General features: G+C 36.4%; 1 protein-coding gene across 1 annotated transcript in view; it reads left to right on the top strand.

Moving 5' to 3' along the window:
• ST8SIA4 (ST8 alpha-N-acetyl-neuraminide alpha-2,8-sialyltransferase 4) overlaps positions 1-22,016 on the top strand; it is an 80,696-nt gene that overhangs the window by 5,936 nt on the left and 52,744 nt on the right. The window contains exons 2-3 of the mRNA XM_040986092.1: positions 1,382-1,513; positions 9,808-10,065. Of these exons, the coding sequence (XP_040842026.1) occupies positions 1,382-1,513; positions 9,808-10,065 (390 nt within the window). The remainder of the gene's footprint in view (positions 1-1,381; positions 1,514-9,807; positions 10,066-22,016) is intronic.

The following is a 22,016-nucleotide window of genomic DNA, read 5'->3' as shown; positions in this document are numbered from 1 at the left end:
AAATTCTTCTTATTATTCATGCAAAAGTATGCAAATGTATACTTTTTCTATCAGTAGAACAGTTCAAAAACACTAATTTCACGAAGTCCTGAATTCCACAGAGGGAAAATACATATGATCCTTTGCACTGCTTCAAATTTAAACTACATATTTAAAAGAGACTGCAAACCAAAATACCACAGTCTAAGCCTCCAATTGCAGAATTTATCCAACAGCTGTTACACAAGTCAAGTTTCCTTTGATAGTAGGAGAGGATTGCCCACAGAATAAACACAGATTTAAACAACTTGATGGAGCAGAGAGTTATGCTTCTTTTTAACTTTTAAGAGCTGGGAAATTTATAGATTGAGGTGTAACAAATTAGATGAACATGTGTGTGGGGGGCTGCGTTTGTTTTGGTGTGTTGCCAAGAAGTGTCTTTTTGATTCCCTCAGTGTGGGTTTATATTTATAAAATCCAGGTGAATCTTTATGAGTAGGTTCTTGCTGTAGCTAAAAAATTTTCAGCCATGTACGTGCTAATGGCATACATGACTCACAGGTGATGTCTCTCCAGTATCATTATCGCCTGCAGCACTGTCACTGCCATTCCCCAGGGTGTGCCATGGACATTGGCAGTCAGCCTTGTGCAGAGGCTAACCCTAATCCTCACGCCCATTGAATGAGTCTTCTGCCTGGCACAGTCTCTGTTCTCCCCAGTAACAACTGTCAGGAAATTGTCTCATTGTTGAGATGTTTTAAGACCCACATTGTTTTTAAAATTAGCACTTGAATAGTGTTTTGAAAATTACTTTCCTGTACAGAATCCCACTTATCTTCATGAATTCATTGAGTATTAGCAATGTAATTTTAATTTTCCAGGTAAAGTAAGGCCATGCAGAAGTGAAAAGGAAGATTTTAAACACAAGGAGAGCAAGTCATAGAACCATGTACACCCCCAGAATGCCTGAAACCCTGAAGTTATATTACTTCAGCACGGAAGTTGCTTTTTTTTTTCTGTTATGTATGCTTGTGTTCATGTGTTCCTTCTAAAAATAGCATTAATTTTGGAAGTCACAACTTTAGAGAGGCAGGTTTATTTATCAAAAATCCTGCGCCTATTTTGTAAACAAAAGTTAATGGGAGTTCTGTTTTCCTTTATGTATCACAGAATCTATTTCTTCATATGAAAATCTTTTTCTAAGAAGCAATAAATCTAGATGTCTGTCCTCATATATCGTTTTTCTTAATCCTCATAAATGTTTCATCATGCTTATACCTTCTGATATGGAGAAAAATGTACTTGCAATTTTTCACCAATAATCTGAACACAATTATGCGTTGTCCTACATGGAAAAAGTGCTTCTTGTTGTGACAAAGCCTACGTTTTTGTTTTCTTTCAGAGATGGAGACTTGTGTTTGAGCCGATCACTTGTCAATACCACTGATAAAGTCACTCGGAAGGCTGGTTCAACAATCTTTCAGCACTCTGTAGAAGGCTGGAAAATCAATTCTTCTTTAGTTGTGGAGATAAGGTGGGTTTTCTGAATACGGCATAGTAAGTTTTACGTGCTGGACTCAGATAAGTTGGGCTTGGCAACTTGATTTCAAGTTGAAATAGAAACACTTTCATGAAAAAGAGAACTACCTGTGATGTTCTTCACCAAGGAACAGGGAACTAACAAACTGAAATCACTGTACAGTTAGTTTAAGAATAAATAGAGAAATCTTTATTGTTTGAAGGCACTATCCTTATCCTAATGGGATAAGATATCCAACTCAGTAATATGATCTAATGTATTTTATTCAGTTGCTGAGAATGGATATATAATTTGTGATGTTTTCATATTGAGACTTAATTTGAATGACTGTTTCCTCAGATGGAGCAGAAGCTACTCAACATCTATTTTGTGGAAAATATAAATTTGACTATACTTTTGAATGAGCTCATATAAAAATAAAGGCATAAAACACATTTCCTAAACAGCCACATTATTTTACAAGACAAGATATCTTTTTTTAAATTATTTATTTTTATTGGAAAGACAGACATACAGAGAGGAAGAGAGACAAAGAGGAAGATCTTCCGTCTGATGATTCACTCTACAAATGGCCACCATGGCCGGTGCTGCGCTGATCAGAAGCCAGGAGCCTGGATCTTTTTCTGGGTCTGCCAAGCGGGTGCAGGGTACCAACACTTTGGGCTTTCCTCAACTGGTTTCTCAGGCCACAAGCAGGGAGCTGGATGGGAAGTGGAGCTGCCGGGATTAGAACCGGTGCCCATATGGGATCCTGGCATGTTCAAGGCGAGGGCTTTAGCCACTAGAACACTGTGCTGGGCCCCAGACAATATATCTTAAGTGTAACAAATTATTGGAATCAAATTCAAAATCTACTTATATCCATTATGCCATTTTCTTTTACTACTCTCCTGTTATTCATAAGAAACATAGGATCATGATTCCCTAATTATGAAGGTAGCAAATCAAATCTCTTGTCTATGGCTTTATTACATTAATGTGTTCACTAATTATATATTTAAGTTAGAGCATTTTAGCAAATCAGAACTGCAGAAGTTCAGGAAAACGCTTCTTTTTCACATAATAAAGTTGATTCATTTTTCTAGTTTTCTGGCAACATGTTAATTATTTGGATGGATTTTAGGAGAGTAGTTTAGAGACTCAGAAATTTTAAAGCCTGATCAATTTGTTTTTCTACACACTTCTTGAGTTAGCTCTACACATGAGATAAACTAGAAGCAACATGAAGAGTTAATTACTCTCATTGTTGAATACATGTAACAACTCTCAAAAGCACTCACTCACTCACTGTGTATTGAACTTCACCTAGTAGAAAGCTGGCTATTAGAGAAATGCAGGAATGGCTGGATCCCATAGGATTGGAAATAACTGGGATTGGAAATAGGAATGAGACTAATGGGACCCGTTTGGTAACTCTTAGGTTAGGGTGAGCTTTCTACACCAGGGGTCTTCAAAACTAAAGAAAATATCACTTCTCAGCCTTTTGGCTAAGAATAGTATAAAACTAAAGGAAAATGTATGTTATGAAACACTACACATAAGTCCTAAAACATTTTGACATAAGTTAAACTCAAAGTTCAATCCCATTTTCTGTGATTATTTTGAAGCACTCTTGTACTGATTGTCCTAAAATAGAATGCAGTATGTGGACAGGGTGATGATAAAGTTCGTAAATCTGCTTTCTGAATAGTCCGTGACTTGAAACAAGATTTATTTCAAATGGACAGGTTTTTTTTTTTTAAAGCTGATATTAAATATCAGCTCCCCTATAAAACCATAAATATTCGGAAACTTTTTGAGTTCTGGAGATTTTGAGGAATCAATATATTTTAATACCATTTACATATTTGAAGTTATGCTTGCCCATGTGGGACTCTGACTGATGGGGGGTGGGAGATTCAGGTGGGCGGAAGGTGGCAGAGACAGAAGTTTCAGGTTTTTGGATTATTTTTCTCTTGTGTTGACAGTGAAGGATGGGAATTTAAGGTAAAGAATTCTGTATTCTCTCTGCCTTTTCATGTTTCACGAAAAATGAAACATTAAGCATTTTTTTTCTTTGTTGGTAACAAGTGAATTAATTCAAGTGAATTTGAGGGGATAGTAGAAAGTGGGGCATTTGGGATCAGTCTCTACGTTTTGCAAAACTTGACTTCTGACTTACATGTCCCACAATAACTTTGTTCATGTGTCGTATATTTCAACTATAAGATTTGTCATAGAGTGCTCTCAATGCAGTTAATAATGTCATTTAGATTGCACTTCAGTTTGTACAGCATATATGCCTGTTGACAAGAAATTTACAGAGAGCAGTGGCATGCGATGATAGGTCAGCTATATTTAACATGTCACTAGTGAAAACACCGATTAGTGCATGACTTCTCTGGGACTCAGGGCTGCTATTTGAGGTGATGGGTGAGGCTGAAAGGGAAGTTCTGGTTGAAAATTCAGTTGAAACGTTTCTGTAAAGATGCTATTCCTGTCAGTTTAACAGCTGAAACTAACCTTTCAGTTCAAGCCAACCTCGCATAACCAAACAATATTTGTATGACTAAGATTTTCAGTTTTACTGAAAGCAAAACCTCTTGAGATTCTTTCAGTTACCGTTTACGTTAAGACAGTTACCGAATTTAGGTGTTTGTTTATGTCATGCATTTTCAAAAACTGCATTAGGATCACAAGATGGCAGTTAAAGATTGATCAGGAGTCTTTTTGATTGTTGTAGCTCACTTAAGTCACAAACAACACACAAAACCCCCTGACTTGAGTATCTGGTTAGATCTTGACTTTGTGTTAGGATCAGTCTTACTCTGACCAACTGCCACTCCACATTAGCTTTGATACTTCATGGGTTTTTTTTTTCATTCCTGGAATAATTTTGCTTAACCTGTTAAAATTATATTTGCATTGATTATCTTCTAAGCCAAAGCAGAACTATTTTCTTCCTGGTACTTACTATTGTTTCAACTCAGTGTTAAACACAGTGGTTTTAAATTTCTCCAATGATGTTTTGCTAATTGTATTTCTGTACTAGTTTTTTTTAAATCACATATTTATAGTGGGAACAGCAACTAGACTTAGATGTCAGCTATATTTATAGTTGATTACAGATATAGTATTAAAAAATATCTTCAGCAGTTAGGGGAGAAGCAAATAACCTTTCAGTACTGTCTTTAAGAAGCATTAAGCACCCAAGTCACAACATTATTCACTCCGTGTAGTTAGTTTCTATCTTGTGTTCTGCAAGCTAGAATATTTTCACATATGAGACTAATGGCATAGATTTGGGGCCTGCATGGTGGCACAGTGGCCTAATTTTTCATCTTCAAGTGTTGGTGTCCCATAGGGACGCTGGTTCTAATCTTGGCTAATCCATTTCCAATAGGGCTCCTTGTTTGTGGCCTGGGAAGTTAGTTACTGGGGTGGCTTGAGTTCTAGGAAACCTGTACCCACATGGGAGACCCAAAAGAAACTCCTGCATCGAGGCTTTGGATCAACTCAGCTCTGGCAATCTCAGTCAATTGAGTATACCAGTGGATTGAAGACTTCTCTCTCTATCTCTCCTTCTCTGTAAAATCTGCCTTCCAAATAAAAAAAAAAGACTTAAGAGAATATAGATTTTAAAGAAAAAAAAAGATTTTATTTTTATTGGAAAGTCAGATGTACAGAGAAGAGACAGAGAGAAAGATCTTCCCTCTGTTGATTCACTACCTAACCGCTACAACATCCAGAGCTGAGCCAATCTGAAGGCAGGAACCCAGAGCCTCTTTTGGCTCTCCCATGTGTGTGCAGGTCCCAAGGCTTTGGGCCATCTTCAACTGCTTTCCCAGGCCACAGCAGGGAGCTGGATGGGAAATGGAGCTGATGGGATTAGAGCACCATATGGAATCCCAGCGCATGAAAGGCAAGGACTTTAGCGATTAGGCTACTGTGCTGGGCTGTAAAAGAATATAGATTTAAGATGTAAAATAGAAAATATAAGTTTGATTGAGTGTAGGAAAAAGAAAGTACTGGAGTCACTCAAGATTTCCTCTTTTACATTTTAAAAATATCTGTGTATTTTTATAAATTAGAGACAGAGTGCATGTATGAATACTTTCATGTACAGGTGCACATACCAAGTAGTCACAAAAGCTGGGCTGGTTCAGTCAGGATGAAGGTGGGAGCCTGATCCCAGTCCCAGTCCCTGGTGGGTGACAGAGGTCCAAGTGTCTCCAAAACTCAGACAATGCTACTTGGGCTGTGGGCATCTCACCAGCATCTTAACCAGGGCACCACATGCCTGGCATCCCTCTTCAGGTGTACCCGGAAAATCTCACACCAACAACTGCTCAACATTTTGTCTTAGAAGCTGTTTACAATTTTATATTTTGATTATTTTATACAAGCTATTTTTTTCTTGTTTTAAAGTATACTTTCACTAATTTCATAATTCCTTTAAAATAAACTGTTGAGGCATGATGGCTAATCCTCTGACTGCAATTGCTGGGATCCCATATGGGTGCCTATTCTGTCCTAGCTGTTCCATTTCTGTTCCAGTTTCCTGCTTGTGGCCTGAGAAAGCAGTACAGGACCACCCAAAGCCTTGAGTCCCTGAATCTACGCAAGAAAGCTGGAAGAAGCACCTGGCTAATGGCTTTGGATAAGCTTAGCTTTGGCCCTTGGGCCCATTTTGGGAGTAAGCCAGCAAATGGAGGATCTTTCTGTCTCTTATTCTTTGTATAAATCAACCTTTCCAGTAAATACTTAAATAAATGTTTTAAAATACACTGGAAAAGCAGATTTACAGAGAGGAGAGGGAGAGAGAAAGATCTTCCATCAGCTGGTTCACTCCCAACGTAGCTGCAATGACTGGAGCTAATCTGATCCAAAGCCAGGAGCTTTTGCTGGGTCTCCCACGTGGGTACAGTGTCCCAAGCCTTTGGGCCATTCTCTACTGCTTTCCAAGGCCACAGGCAGGGAACTGAAAGGGAAGTGGACCAGCTGGGATACCAACCAGCACCCATATAGGATCCCGGTGCATATAAGGCAGGACTTTAGCCACTGGACTACTGTGCCGGGCCCAATAAATAAGTCTTTAGAAAAGTAAACTTTTGAGCCTCTAATACATTAGAAGATAAATTATGCATTCATATATATGTATATTGTTAACTATATATATAGTTAACAATTTATCCCGTTAGTCACTGTTTTCTTCCAAATGTTAGACAAAATTTTTTCATAACTGAATTCTTCAGTTCTCCTTCTTAATACTATTTGCCCCTATTAATGAAGGAATAAAAGATTCTCAGTGTTACTTGGGAATTTGGAAGTTGTTAATTACGAAATTATTTTTGCTGCCAACTTTCTATAAGGCAGCCAAACCACTTTTATTGAAGTGGCCCTCTTGCTCTTAGTTGACAGACATATAACTTCTTTGACCTAGTTAAAGGCTTTTACCCTTTTGAATCACCAGGAAACAGAGTTGTTTTTAAGAGCTTGACTTTAACTGGAAGGTTTCTATTGTGATTGTAGAGCTTTAAACATGTCTATAGCAACCCATTTGAATTAGGGCCAAATTAATAGTATAATACCATCTAGTCTGATGATTTGACCACATCTGTGCATGCAATCTATTCTAAAAGCCACCTTCACTTTTTTCACAGGAAATGAACAGGTTCAGGCAATACTTGGTCTTCTTCAGAAAATAAATAATCAATGAATGTGTATAGATATTTCCATGAGACTTTGATGCGAGTGGCTAAATTTGTGAGGCATCATCGCTCTGTGCTTGGCATAATGAAAAACATTCTGGACTTCTGTTTTTCCTTTTTTGTTTTTTTAGTTCTTTGTTTAATTATCACTGTTTTATGATACAGTTTCATAGGCTCTGGGATTCCCCTTCCCTCTCCCCAAGTTCCCTTCCCCACCCCTCTTTTATTTCCCCTCCGGTATTACAATGGGTGGTCCTTCAGGAACAGTCTAAGTCCATCATGTCATGAACTTCTGCTTCTCATAAATTCTTTATTTGCCAAGTTTATTTCCAGTCTTCTCATACAATCTGCACTTTGTTAAAAACTCATGAGATGGTTCATGATATTTGTACCAGTTTTTGTGGGTTTATATATATATATATTTATATATATATATATATAGTTTATATATATATATAAAAACTATAGTAGTATATCCTTACTGGTACATCGTTGGTTTGACGAAGGTACGCAATAAACAGGCAAAACTTAGCTGCAGAAATACTAATGCACATAAGCATTTCTTTTTGTCGTTTTCTTTCAATTTTAGCTGCAAACATGTAAGGGATAACATGTAATATATGTCTTTCTGTACAGATTAACCTGATATTCAGAATATATGAGGAGAAATTCAGTCAATTAATTATTTTTAGAAAAGCCAAAAAGCTTCTCTCTTGTGGATTAAATCTACCCAAAGTTTTAAAGCTCCTGTTTTAATAATTAGGTAACACATTAAGCTGGAACCAATTAGAACAAATAAAAAAATAAACAGAAGAGCAGGTGTCACTTTCCAGCTTTCGTCACTCTTGCTGGTATGTGGGACGTATGACGTGATTCCCTGATAGCATGACGAGAGCAAGCCATAGTTTGCTCTTAGCAATATGATTTAGCAATTGGGATATAGCTTCCCTGAAAATTGTACTAGAGGAGAAATGCGTCTGTCCTATCTCAGACATTAGGGTAATGAATCATGTTAACTAGCTTGAGAAAGCAAGCTGACAAGGAGAGCTCTTAGGTAAATGGTCTTGCTTTTCACCCAGGTTTGACACTTTCTCCTATTTCGCTTGCCTGATATATGTTTGATAGCTGAAGGGTTGAGCACATGATTCCAGTATATAATCCCTCAAGCAATAAAATTCCATTATAGATATATTTGGCTGCAAGGCCATTTCCTTGTAGTTAGTTTGACGTGTCAATAACCTCTGCCAATGATTTCTTTTGAACAACATCTTTAAGCCTGTACTTAGCTCTAAATGCTCTAGCCTTTCCCTCTGTCCTTTCTATTCAATCATGGATAATTTCATTGGAATCCACACACATATTTGGAAAATCAGTATCCCTCGTTGTTGGATTAGCTCCAGTTTACAGTAGCATCTCATGAACTGGCACAGACATATAAGCGAGGTCCTGATGCCTGAACTGTCACACAGTTCAGAATACAGCTCACCCTTTTGTCTTAACTTGCCTGATTTTACCTCTTTTAGTGCTTTACAAAAGGGAGCACTACACATTGGCAACATATAGTTCTTGATCAATTGCCCAAGAGTAACATACTTATTAGACATACGATATACTTACTATCTGAATTATCATTGAGAACTTTATTAAGTGTATTGCTATACCACATAAAGGGTCACCAATTCTCCAGTATCTGTTCCTATTTCTCACTTTTCATCATCTAACTACTTAGTATATGTGTATATTTTATGTTTATAGAGCATTTACATCTATTATTAGTTTATACATTAGATGTTAAATACGCTAAGTCTCCATGAAACAACAACCTAAAGTTGTTGTTGTTAATTTATGATTTGTTATATACTTGATACACACATATCCAGTTAAAGAAAAGTAAGTCTTATGAGCAAAGCAACTGTACTTGAATTTGGGAACACAGAAATGTCCTAGTTACATCCATGAGCCCATGTAAAAGTTAAACGTTGCAAACACTAACATGAGAAAGGGAAAGAAATAATGAAGATTCTACGTATGGGACTTCTCCTCTAATATGTCTATCTCACTTCCTAGATGCTTCAGCTTAGAAAAATATGTCAATTTGCATCTAACCGCACAGCTTTAGTTCTTATTTAAATAATTATATATAATTCGTGTAAATGTGTATTTGCCAGTTACTCTTAATAGAATTATCTATGGTGTAATTCAAAACAGTTTAAATCATTTATCTCCATATTAATGATAAAACATTAAACATAATGACTATAGACTATTATTTGAAAGTAGTTGAAGATCTACTGATGCAAATTCAAGTCACTGAAACTACATTTAATAAACCAATTTTCATAGAGTATAATTTGACAAAATATGTTTTTCACTCCATAAATAGGTGTAGGTACCGTATTTATTTTTCAATGTCACTGAGGAATTCTAGGCATATGACTTTTAAAATAAATCCTACTTGCTATGGAGTTGATTTAATTGGGTTGTTTCATTGTCATCTGATACCCATGTTGTTTCATCATGGTAATTTGTAAATGTAATCACCACTTCTTGGCTCTCCTGTCATTAATGTAGAACTTTGCTTGTGTATTCCAAATCTAGGAAGAACATTCTTCGTTTCTTAGATGCGGAACGCGATGTCTCCGTTGTCAAGAGCAGCTTTAAGCCTGGTGACGTCATACACTACGTCCTCGACAGGCGCCGGACATTAAATATTTCTCACGATCTGCACAGCCTCCTCCCCGAAGTTTCACCAATGAAAAATCGCAGGTTTAAGACTTGTGCAGTTGTTGGAAATTCTGGCATTCTGCTAGATAGTGGATGTGGCAAGGAAATTGACAGTCACAATTTTGTAATAAGGTGAGTCTTCTGTTCTCAGAGGTTGTAATTTCTTCAAGTATATTTTACTTAGGAATATAGGAATGTGACCAAAGCGCATGCATTTAGTATCACCATCAATATTACTGAGACGTTAACCAAATATTTATCTATGATATCATTTTATTTGCAATGTCTAATTTTACATTTACTCTAAAATACAAAATTAAAGTGATTTTGACATTGTAATACCAGATCATGTTATTGTAGAAAAGTACTCCCATCAGCTTCCTGGAGGCACCAAATGAAGATGCAACAGATTTAACATACAGGAAAACATTTTCTGCACACTTATGATTTGGATCTCATTGCTTATAGAAACATTATGAGTAATATGAGTTACATATATTGAAATATGAAAGAATATGTTTAAGGAGAAAAGTATGCTAAAATTGGCATTTTGGAAAACACCTGAACTCCCTTGAATAACAGTCCGGGAACAGATTTAAAAAACAAATTATCTTTGAAATAAAGCTCCAAAAGTAAAGATAATTGTGGCCACTGAGCTAAGACAATTTGCAACTTCAACATCCCGTGTGCGAGTGCCTGCTGCTTTGCTCCGATCCCACTCCTTGGTGATGTACCTTGAAAGGCAGAGGAAGATGGAGCCTCTACCAAATGCTTGGACGCCAACCATGTGAAAGGGAGACCTGGAGAGTCTGACTCCTGCCTTCAGCCTTGCTCACTTCCTGCCATGGTGACCACTTTGGGAATGCTAATCCCTGGGTGGAAGACATCTCTCTCCTTTGTTGCTGTCATTCTCTCTCTGTGTTCCTCTGCCTTTCAAATAAATAATTTTAACATAATAATTATGGATGCATTCATCATGAGCAGATAACTGCTTTATTCATCATAAAATAATAGCCATAAAAATCACTCTCTTCTGAGGTAGATATAATACATAATAGCAAATGTAACTGCAATTATCTTACCTTGCTAACTTGCAGCTCCTGTTTTGGATGCATGGTGAAAGATTGACATGAAACCCAAAGAGCCTTTTAAAAACTTGAGCCTGTAACTTGATTTCACTGTGAGAAAAACATTATCAATCATGTAGGGTTTTAAAATTCATTTATTATGATTTGAAAGGCAGATTTTACAGAGAGAAAAGGATAGAGAGAAGATGTTCCATTGGGTGGTTCACTCCCCAGATGCCTACAGTGGCCAGAGTTGACCTGATCATAAGCTAGAAGCCAGGAGCCTCCTCTGGGTCTCCCAAGCGGTTGCAGGGTCCCAAGGCCTCAGGCCCCCCTCTTCTGCTCTCCCAGGCTATAAGCGGAAAGCTGGATCGGAAGTGGAGCTGCCAGGACATGAGCTAGAATCCATAAGGGGTGATGAGGACGCAGAGTGTGGTATTAGCTTGCTGTGCCACCCCGCCTGCTCTAATTATGTAGATTTGCTAAGGAAATTGTATACAAAAAATAGATCAAACTATTTGGTAAAAAAAAATAGCAATGGATGTTGAGGAAATGAGCCTCAAATATTGAGGTCTGTGTGAAGGATGATTGTGAAGAAAATGCAAGGCTTCTAAAATTCCTGCAACAATTAAAGAAAAAGTAGAAACTGTTGCAAGGGGGATGATGTAATTTTTGATTTTTTTTTAGTCTATTTGGAAGGCAGCAAGTTTTTGTTTCTTTTTTTTTTTCTTTTCTTCTTTCCAGACAGTAAGGGAAAGAAGAAAAAGTAAGAGCAAGAGAGAGAGAGAGAGAGAGAGAGAGAGAGAGAGAACTTTTATTTTCTGATTTACTCCCCAAATGCCTATTACGAGCCAAAGCCAGGAGCTAGCGTTCTGTCAGGACTTTGCATTTTACAGAAAGGATCTGAGTTCTTGAGCCATTAGATACTGCACCCAATGCTATGCATTCTTAGTAATATGAAGTCAATTGGGAGCAAAGCTGGAACTTGAACCCGGGCATGTTCCTATGGAAGGACAGATATCCTGGGTGACATCCTAATAGCTCTGCCAAACACCTGTTCAGGAAGGGAGCTTTCATACATGTTGAATACTATAGGAAAGCAAAAGCAAAACATGACTCACTTCTTTTGCTTACATCCCTCTTACATAGTCATTAAAGCCCGGTTAAGCAGTTAGATTTATCCCAACCTCTGACTCTGAAAGGAAGGCTACTTTGACTTACTGGACTCAATTTGTATAGATTTAATTCTTTGTATTATGTCAGTTCCCAAATTATCGAGGTAGGTCATGTGGATTTTTGTCTCCCGCAAATTGGTTCCTATATTCTTTCTATGTTTTAACAGTGAATAATGGTCATCCCAGCATTACATGACAATCTTTCATTTACATTTTTTTTCTGCTACGATTCCTAGTAGATAGTTACCCTGCAATGAAACTCAAGCCCCTGTATTTGGTTTTGGCCCCCTTCTGATCCTTCAGTGCATGAAATTCTGAACTCTTGACATCTTAAGGTCATCTCCCCTTATCTAAAATTAAAGACTATCTTTTCATTCACTGGGAAGGCAGGAACAATAGAACATAAAGATTTTATGTATGAGTCATGTGTAAAAGATATCAAATTCTAAATTAGTAATACTTTTATAATAGAAGATAGTTTCCTAAGTCCCTATGTAACCAGCTTGTAAATTTTAAAAAATATTATGTAACAAAATCGCCATGGTATTACATATTTATATTAACATTATCCATGGCACTATAATTGTTTTCTATTTTGAAGGACATATTGTGCTACCACTTAGCAATTTTACACAACTAACAATTCTTAGGAAATCAGAATTCTCACCTGCTTTAGAAACAACACTAAATATTGTGGGTGTGGGTTTGTAATGGCGTCCACTTGAATCAGATATGTACCATTCTTCCCAGCTCTTATCATTTCAATGGATCATCATTTCTGGGTCAAATACATTTTCCTACCAGGAATCTTTGGACTTTAGTTACTGCTCATGAGTCTCCTACACCCTGTCAATTTCAGGATGAAAATTGAATCAAAATGTCATTCTTTCTGGAAATAACTTACTACTTATGTCAAACTACTGAATGTTATTACGGAATTTAGTTATAATTTTTAGAACATTTTACATTTCTTCGAGGTGTGCTCTGTGCCTGTGCATACAGCATGGATATGGTTGATGGACTGGCTGTGTTTCCAGCTCATACATTCATTTGTCACTTTTCCTGTTAGATAGCAAGTGTATTGATGGAGAGATAGGTCTGATCTGGCTGATATGGTTACTGATTAGCATACTGATCCCTCAAGCATCACGGTCACCAAGGTCTTTAGTTCCTCCTGACCTGTAACTTCATGAAGCAAAGGACTATTTTAAAATAAAATATTTAACAATAATTAGAATTTTAACTTAAACTTTACCTTTCCTTAGAAATCTTTGAAAACACAAAACCCTCTCTTTATAAAATATGTACCAAAATTCACTACCAAATGTCAAGAAGAATCCCTCTTTCTGCAAATAATTATTCTGTGGGTAAAAAAGTCAATGGCAGATAAGTGATATCATTTTCCCTAGTAGTGTATTTTAGAAAATGTTATTTTCATGACCATGTGAACTATCTCAAAGCTAACCTGGAAAACATCTCCGTGCAAACTTTTGCAAATCCAGAAATACACATTTCCTTTCATTCTCTTTCTTATGTGTGATGCTATTCTATTTCTGCGGTGGTTTATGTCATTCATTAATCTATTACTCTACCAATTAATCTCATTGATATCTTATTCATATAAGGGGGGCCCAGTTAATGTCATTACATGATGTTTAAACAACAAAAACAGAAGAAAATATATTAGGCATAATTTTGATTCTCCAGTTAAATATTGATCTGGTTTCCAAAATCTAGAAGTCATGCACACAGGTACCTAAATACAATAGCAGAAATATAGAATAAGACAAAAGTATTTGTTAGCAAAACTGTCTAAAATAGTTATTTAAATAGTGTTAAGGCACTATGATCAACATTCACCATAGATGTGTCCTACTTCCTGCCCAAGAAAACAAGTACGTGACTCCGAGATCAGCAAACACTGCACTGCCAAAATGAAGCTTGGCTCAAGTAGAAAATTAAGGGAAGTCAATCATGACTCAGGTTGAGAATAACTCACTTCCTGAATTTCAGATCACTCCAATGAGGAAGATTCATTAAGGCTGGGAAGCCTTGTGATGTTCTGTAGTTCCAGGAGAGTACAATTTTGATGAATTTGATTTACAGTTTGGTGCGTCATCTCTCATTTGCTTCAGAAAATAACCAAAAGGAAGAGCTATAGGGAAAGATGATTTTAATATTACTTTGTGGAGCTCTTTCTTCAAAGATGGTTTGGGATGCTGAGTAAATTGGATGTGCCTTCTGCAAGCTGCCCAAGACCAATTTCCCTCGTTGAGACTCATCGTCAGTTAGGGGAAGCATGGGGTGTGATTTGTACAAAGGAATTTTGTTGCAGGTGTCATTTTATTTCCAAGAGTCTACTTTCTCTTGTTAGGATAGCATCTGCTATCTTCAGGTCACATCGGTGTCTTTGGACCTGTTATCGAGAAAGGCGTAACTTTAGGCTTTTGTTTTGTTAAAAAGTAAAAACACCTCTGTATACTGTTTACTGCTGATGCACTTCTAGCAGGAAAAGCCTAAGTTACCTAAACATTTTACAAACATTAAATAGTTTTAGGTTAATACTTATAGTGTCAGGGTATATTGAAAAATCCAGAAGTAATTCCATAAAATTTGCCAGCTAAACAAATTCCATTTTAACTGAAATTCTGCAAATGGAAGCATGTTGGTTTCATGCTATTGTTGTATTCATTTAAACAGAAAAAAAATTTTAAATAAATATTGCTTCATCAGATAAATGAATAAATTCTTACTTTGTCATAATCATACAGTAGTGTTTATGAAAGCTAACATTTGGGTAGTCATGAATAGTACCACGTTGTAAGGAAGTACTGCCTTGTACCTTTCAGGGATGACCAATTAAACAAAAAAGTCTTTGAAGACACATAATATAGTGAAAATATTTGTCTATGGCTGGCTCTATGATTTTAAATGAAGCAAAAGGGTTTATTAAATGTTTGCCAAAGAAAATTAGATATGTCGTTGGAGCTGCACAAAGCTATTCAAACTTAGAATTTTACTTATTTCTTTGAAATACTTCATACTAATGCTAGATGATTTTCTCATCTTCAGATGTCACACATGATAAATTTTGATAAAATGCCTTTGATAATTATAAAGTATTATTATAGAAGCACAAACTAAAACCTTCATATAAACCAACCAGAACATAGCAACTGTTTTTATAGCTAAAAGATCATTTACCTAAAAAGATATGAATAGTATTCCGCTGAATCTGTATGACATGGAAATACCCCTAGTAACTGTGTTGTGAAATAATTAAATTGACTTTTATATTTTCTATACAATTTAGGGGTCATCTGTTTAATAAAATTCCAGCCAAAGTTTTACACTTTACTACAACATGAGGAAGAAAATGATTACATCAGAATCCTTGTTACATTTACAGAAACTGGTTAGAATTAGAGAAATTGTCAACTTGATTTATTTTTTTAAGTTATTATATTTAGTTTTTTCTGACATATTGAGTGCTACAAGTATACAATTACACTTCAAAAGTTTCATGGGCAGTTGAATTAGAAGATAAATTCATTTGATGCAAAAATTGAAAACCATAGTTTATTACATGATTTAAATATCTGCTGAATAAAATGCATACTCTATAAGAGGTAATTAGAGATAGATGAATTGATGGATAAAGAAGAAGAGAGGAAGGAAGACAGGGAAGGGAGAGTGAGAGAGAGAGGAGGAAAGAAAAAAGGGAGGGAGGGAGAGAGGAAGGAAGGAAGGAAGGAAGGAAAGAAAGGAGGGAGACAATGAATAGAGAAAACATAATTGCTGTGCTGTACAGAAAACAGTCCCTGGATATGAAGTCTCAAAGTCTTACTTTGAGACCACATTGTCAGCCTTCCGTAGGTCAGCTTTCTCCCTCAGAACCTGAAGTACCCTGAGCCCTCTCTCTTCCTACATACACTGTTACAATTACCAGGCCACAGAAACCAGAGTGGTAGAATTACCTCTACAAAACCCTTGGCAGCTTACTCACTGTGTATTCTCAGCTAACAATGTGCCACAGAGTTTTCCCAATTTGGAGTTTGGAAAACAGCATATGTTATTGATATATAACCACAGGTAGAGGAAAGCAGTTTAGAAAGCTTTTTTAAATTAAGATTTATTTATTTTTATTGGAAAGGCTGATATACAGAGAGGTGAAGAGACAGAGAGGAAGATCTTCCATCAGATGGTTCACACCCCACACCGCCGTGATTAGGACGGGCACCCAGATGGGACCCCAGCTCATTCAACGCCAAGACTTTAACCACTATATTATCACGCCAGGCCCTAGAAAGCTGTTTTTTTTCAATCTGTTCGCAAGTACCCTTTGACATCTTTCTTAAGTTTTTTGCTTTCTTAGATTTATCACTTTGTGCAGTTATTTTAACAGTGAATATCCCATGTTACAGTGTAATTATTTAGTTGTGAAATTTTTCTAAAATTTTTCGGAATAATCTTTTAAGTGCTTTTAATTTTTTTTCCGTAATTATTTTTCCACTTATTTAGATAATTAACCTCCATACATGGCTCCAAAATATTCTAATGTATATATTATCTATGTGCATCCATTTTGCAGCCTTAACAATAGTTGTTTTCTGACAGGAAGAAAAACAGACACTTTCTCATATTTTTGTCTGGAGATGGTAGATAAGAAATCCTCCTGTTTTGTCTGCTCTCGTCTTCCCTGCAGTTATGGGAAGAGCAGTGGTAAAACATCCTCTTCTCTCGACTCTCCAAGTATTGTAGAGGGATGACATTTCACTGCTAGTTTCCCCTAAGAAAGAAATATTGTTCATCCACAAAACAAGTCAGTCTGGTTCTGCATTGAACTGACTTAGAATCTGAGACTCTTGGGGATGGAATAATTAATAATTGTAATTGTTCCACATATTCTTGCACCTTGCTTAACCAGAGGTGCTAAAAACAGTGAGATAAATGGGAGTGGTTCAGAAATTGTTCATTAAATTCTACAAAACAATTTCTTTTGTGAATCATGGATACTTAGGTGGAGGTTCTAATTTAACTCTATTTGTCACTTCTGTCTTTCCTTTAGCCCCATTCCTACTTTATCTTTATTCCGTTTTCACTTCTTAATGAGCATCTTCTGCCCATGCGAGATTATTTTTCTTCCTCTTTGTTATTTCACTCTGACATCTCCTTGGAACACACTCATTTCTTAAGAAAGAACAATAATGACTGATCATTTATGACAGGACTTTCCATCTGTATATATGTATGTAAGCAAATACATACAGCTCTAATTTTAACCCTGAACTGTCAGGTTAAGTACCATTTTGGGAGTTTGTAAGAAATAAAGAATCTGAGTGGGGAGCATTTGTCATAGCAGGCAAGGCACCACTGGTGATACCAGGATCCCATATGGGTGGTGATTTTGGAGTCCTCATTGAGGCCCTGATTCCGGCTTCCTTCAAATGAATACCCTTTCAGTCATCAGGTGATATCAAATGATGGGGAGATCCAAGTTGAATTCCCATCTCCTGGATTCAGCCTGGCTCAGCTTTGGGTGTTTCAAACATTTGGGTCATGAAATAGCAGACAGGAACTTTGCTCTCTTTTATCATACATATATATGACATATCTATCTATCTATATATAGATACATATCTACTGCTATCTTGTATATCTGTATCTGTGTTAAATCTAAACAGTTTTCTTGATCCTTATTTTCTATCTATTCATCTATCCATCTTTTCCTCTCAAATGACTAAAGCACAACAAAGTGAAAACAAATGAACAAAGAAAACCCACCTTGCACCAAATCTATTGAATTAGGATGTAAACTTGATAAAATGACCCTGTGATTTATTTTATAAAAGATTTATTCATTTATCTTAAAGTCGTAATTACGGAGAAAGGAGGAAGCAAATAGATGTTCTATCCAACGGTGCATTCCTGGTAGGGCCTTGGTGGTGGCTTTAGATACTATGTAACAATGCCAGATCTTCCTCTGTGGTCGTGAAGTGTAAAATCTTTTAGGTTTCCCTGCCTAGACAATGTGTTAAGCAAAGCAGTAGTTTCTCACCTATCAGAATTATTAAGTTTGTGTCTATAGGACATAGCAAAAAGATACTTACATTGAGGTTTAGACCATTTATTTACAGGTGCGTACATTACTTAGTTAACTGATGTAGAATTTGAAGATTTATGTACTAATTTATTCTATTGGAAAGTCAAATATACAGAGAGACGAAGATACAGAAAGAAAAATCTTCTATCTGCTAGTCTACTACCCAAGTGGCTGCTATGACCTGAGCTTAGCCAATCTGAAGCCAGGAGCCAGGAGCTTCTTCCGGGCCTCCAATACGGGTACAGGGTCCCAGGGCTTTAGGTCATCCTCTACTGCTTTCCTAGGCAACCAGCAGGGAACCTGGATGGGAAGTGGAGTGGATGGGACATGAACTGGCACCTATATGAGATCTTGACAGATGCCAGACAAGGATTTAGCCACTGGACTATTGTACTGTTCCCAATTAATGTAAGAATTGAAAACAAATTGTGCATACCCATGTATATGTTTTCTTAGAATTTATACAATATTGAATTCTAAAATGAATAAATAAAGCAGGTCATAGATTTATCTAAATAATTTGAACCCTTATAAGACATTACAGAAATATAGAGTAGTAGGACAAATGTCTTAGGGATTGAAAATTAGACTCTGACAGTTCCTAAGAATTACTCATGGCATCTCATTTTAAAATCATCATTCATCCCACTATACAACGAGGTTAATTATACCAGGTATGTCCTTTCCAGTTCATTTTTTTTAAACTATAAGATAGGAATAAATAGTCAATAAAATTGTACTGTAAAGTCACATTAAATGAATGATACTAAAATACATCCTGCTTGCTGATTTCAACGGGCCAGTGTCTTCAGCACAATCATTAAAATAGACTAGGAATGCAAATTCCCATTGTCTAAACAGAAAGCCAAACTTTTCCCAAGTTTATCAAATATGTATAAGATTAGCTCAGAATTATTATTATAACTGACACTAACATATTAGTCAATGATAGGCACACATGAGGAAACACTCTTCAGTGATGAGCATTTATAAAATATGAGTCGTTAAAACGAGATATAGATCTCTCCTTGGCAAGCCGGAGTAATACAGTAAAGATATTCTACTTTATGTTGATGTATTTTCCTAAGAAAAAAGCTGATATATTTCAAAAAGAAAAAAGTGAAAGAATTGATTGACACAATGTGTCCTTATAACTCAGTTTTGAGCCATAACTGGTGGATAATTTATGACAAATCCCAATTCAGCCTCTTGACTGTCCATAAGAATGTCAAATCCTTTATGAAAAAAAAATAGACTCTTTTCTAAGAGAAAACAAAATCTCATGCTCAACTTAGTTAACTGTTTACAAAGAATGTCTTTAATTCTTTCCCCTTCCACTCAAACAGCAAATAGCAGACAATCATGTTCAACATAGAGAGCCATACGTGGGACATTTTAAAGATTGTTACACATTAGTATTACTCTAATCATTTTCATTCTAGTCATTCACTTCTTATTTTGAAAATGTTAACTGTGAAATCTAAGGCTTGCAATGTGAAATACTGCTATTTTTTGACTATGGTCTTCAACAAGCTTGTATAAAATACTCATTATGAAAAAAGAAGTGAATAGATGCTGAAATTTTTGGAGTTTTTGTGCTTTAATTCCATTTTCCATGAAGTTTTTGAAGCCCATTTGTACATCTGGATTTTAGTCAATTTTTTTTTTAAAAAAAAGGTTTCTTTATTTTTATTGAAAAGGCAAATCTATTAAAAGAAGAAATGACAGGGAAAAATATCTTTTATCCACTCTCTTATTCAGCAAGTGGCTGCAAAAATGGGTTGAACTGATCTGAAGCCAGGAGCTTCTTGCGGGTATCCCGCCTGGGTGCTGGGTCCGAATGCTTTGGACTATCTCCCCTTATTTTCCCAGGCCACAAGCAGGGATCTGAAAGGGAAGTGGAGCAGCTGGGACACAAACTAGGATCCATATGGCATCCCAGCATGTGCAAGACTAGGATTTAAGCACTAAACCGTTGTGCCAGACCCAATATTAATCATTAATCAAGTGGAGAAGAGAAATTTCAGGTAGTGTGCCCAGGAAACTTTTCAGAGTTGTAGGGTAAGAGTTTGGTATCACTCTAGTATGAGTTTTTTAAAAAGCATGGCATTGGCAGGCGATCGTAAAAGGTGCACTGAGATGAAATGATGAAAGGCCTTCAAATATGAAATGCTGTTAAGTTGTAATTGTCCAAGTGGTGACCTTAGGCTATGGGAAACATGTCAGTTGACTTGTTTTATTCGTCTCTGGATTTTATGGCTGTTCTTGCTATCAATAGAAGAGGTACACTGAAAGATATAAAAGCCAGAGCATGTTTTACAGATGGAAGTCTGTGATGACGAATAAACACAAGATGTGAAAAACAGGAACACTCCATCAGGAAGACACCAGAGCAGCAAGAGTGATTAGAATCAGGCCATAGCGAGAGCAGCATGAGATGACTCAGCTTAATGTGGCACATTACAGAGATCATTCTTGCCTGACATAAAATGAGCATCAGGCCCTTGCCAGGGGATCACGTTTTCCCCCATATTTTCAAAATGTGGCTTTTGTTGTTGGTTATTTTTTTCAGTGATCAAACTCATCTTTCAATGGAAAGAGGCTTGCAAAATATAATCGGAGTGGAATAATTTTTCAGAACCTATTGTTTCAAGTTACATGTATCATAATCCCAATCTTACAATTTTCCTTCATTAATTCATTTATGAAATTAAAATAAAGTAGTAAATATATATATATATATATACACATATATATGGAGAGAGAGAGACAGAGCATGTATACTTTTGAGGTTGTCCTAGTACAATGAAGGACGTAAATTTACGTTTAATAATGTGCAAGTTGTTTTACTTGAGATATTAACAGAACTAAGCACTGTAGATGAGGCAGAGAAGAGTCGTAAGCCGGATGGTTCAGGACAGTTCCTTGAAAGGGCAGCACCTGACTAGCAGTGGTAGAGGGGCTTGGGCCAGTTGAAGAAGGTAAGGTTGGAGAGAGAGAGGCCAAGAGAGAGGTGGTACAGGGTCTCTTAGATAAACTTAATTTTTCCAATAATCTGAGGAACCATTTAGTAAAGGAATAGCATAATAAAATGTACATTTCATGTGTTAGAGGTAACATACGAATGGAGGGAGTTAACAAGGTTTGAGTATCCCTTATCTAAAATGCTTGCCTGCTGCTTTGATTTTGGGCTTTTTGGATTTTAGAAAATTTCCATGTAAATAATGAAATATGTTACAAATGAGATCCAACTCTAAACATGAAAGGTATTTGGCTTCTATATATGTGAATTAGAGGTCATCTTATTTCATATGTTTTTTTTTTTTTTTATTGTTGCTTACATTGTATTATGTAGTACAGTTTTATAGGCGCTGGGGATTCCCCCCACCCCTCCCATACCCCTCCCCCCATGGTGGATTCCTCCACCTTGTTGCATAACCATAGTTCAAGTTCAGTTGAGATTCATTGCTTGCAAACACATGCCTAGCATAAAGTTCAGCGTCTTATTGTCCAGATAAGTTCAGTGGCCTCTTGGGGAGACCTTCTATGGTCTGAAGATAGGTCTAACAGAGTAAAGATCCGGTCAGTTAAAAGCCCCAACAAGGCCTCAGTATCAATATACAACATTATGGAATTAATTGACATAGTATTGGGTAAACAATATGTTAAAAATAATGCAAGTTCCATTCTTCGAAACATCTGGGTTGAGACAGTATCAATGACAGGTTCAAAAAGTAA

Source organism: Ochotona curzoniae, unplaced genomic scaffold (assembly GCF_017591425.1).
Source record: "Ochotona curzoniae isolate NIBS_2020 unplaced genomic scaffold, NIBS_Ocur_1.0 contig_4501, whole genome shotgun sequence".
Classification (NCBI taxonomy): Eukaryota; Metazoa; Chordata; class Mammalia; order Lagomorpha; family Ochotonidae; genus Ochotona; species Ochotona curzoniae.
Note: the sequence above shows the minus strand (reverse complement) of the source record. Positions and strands in the feature narration are given on the sequence as shown.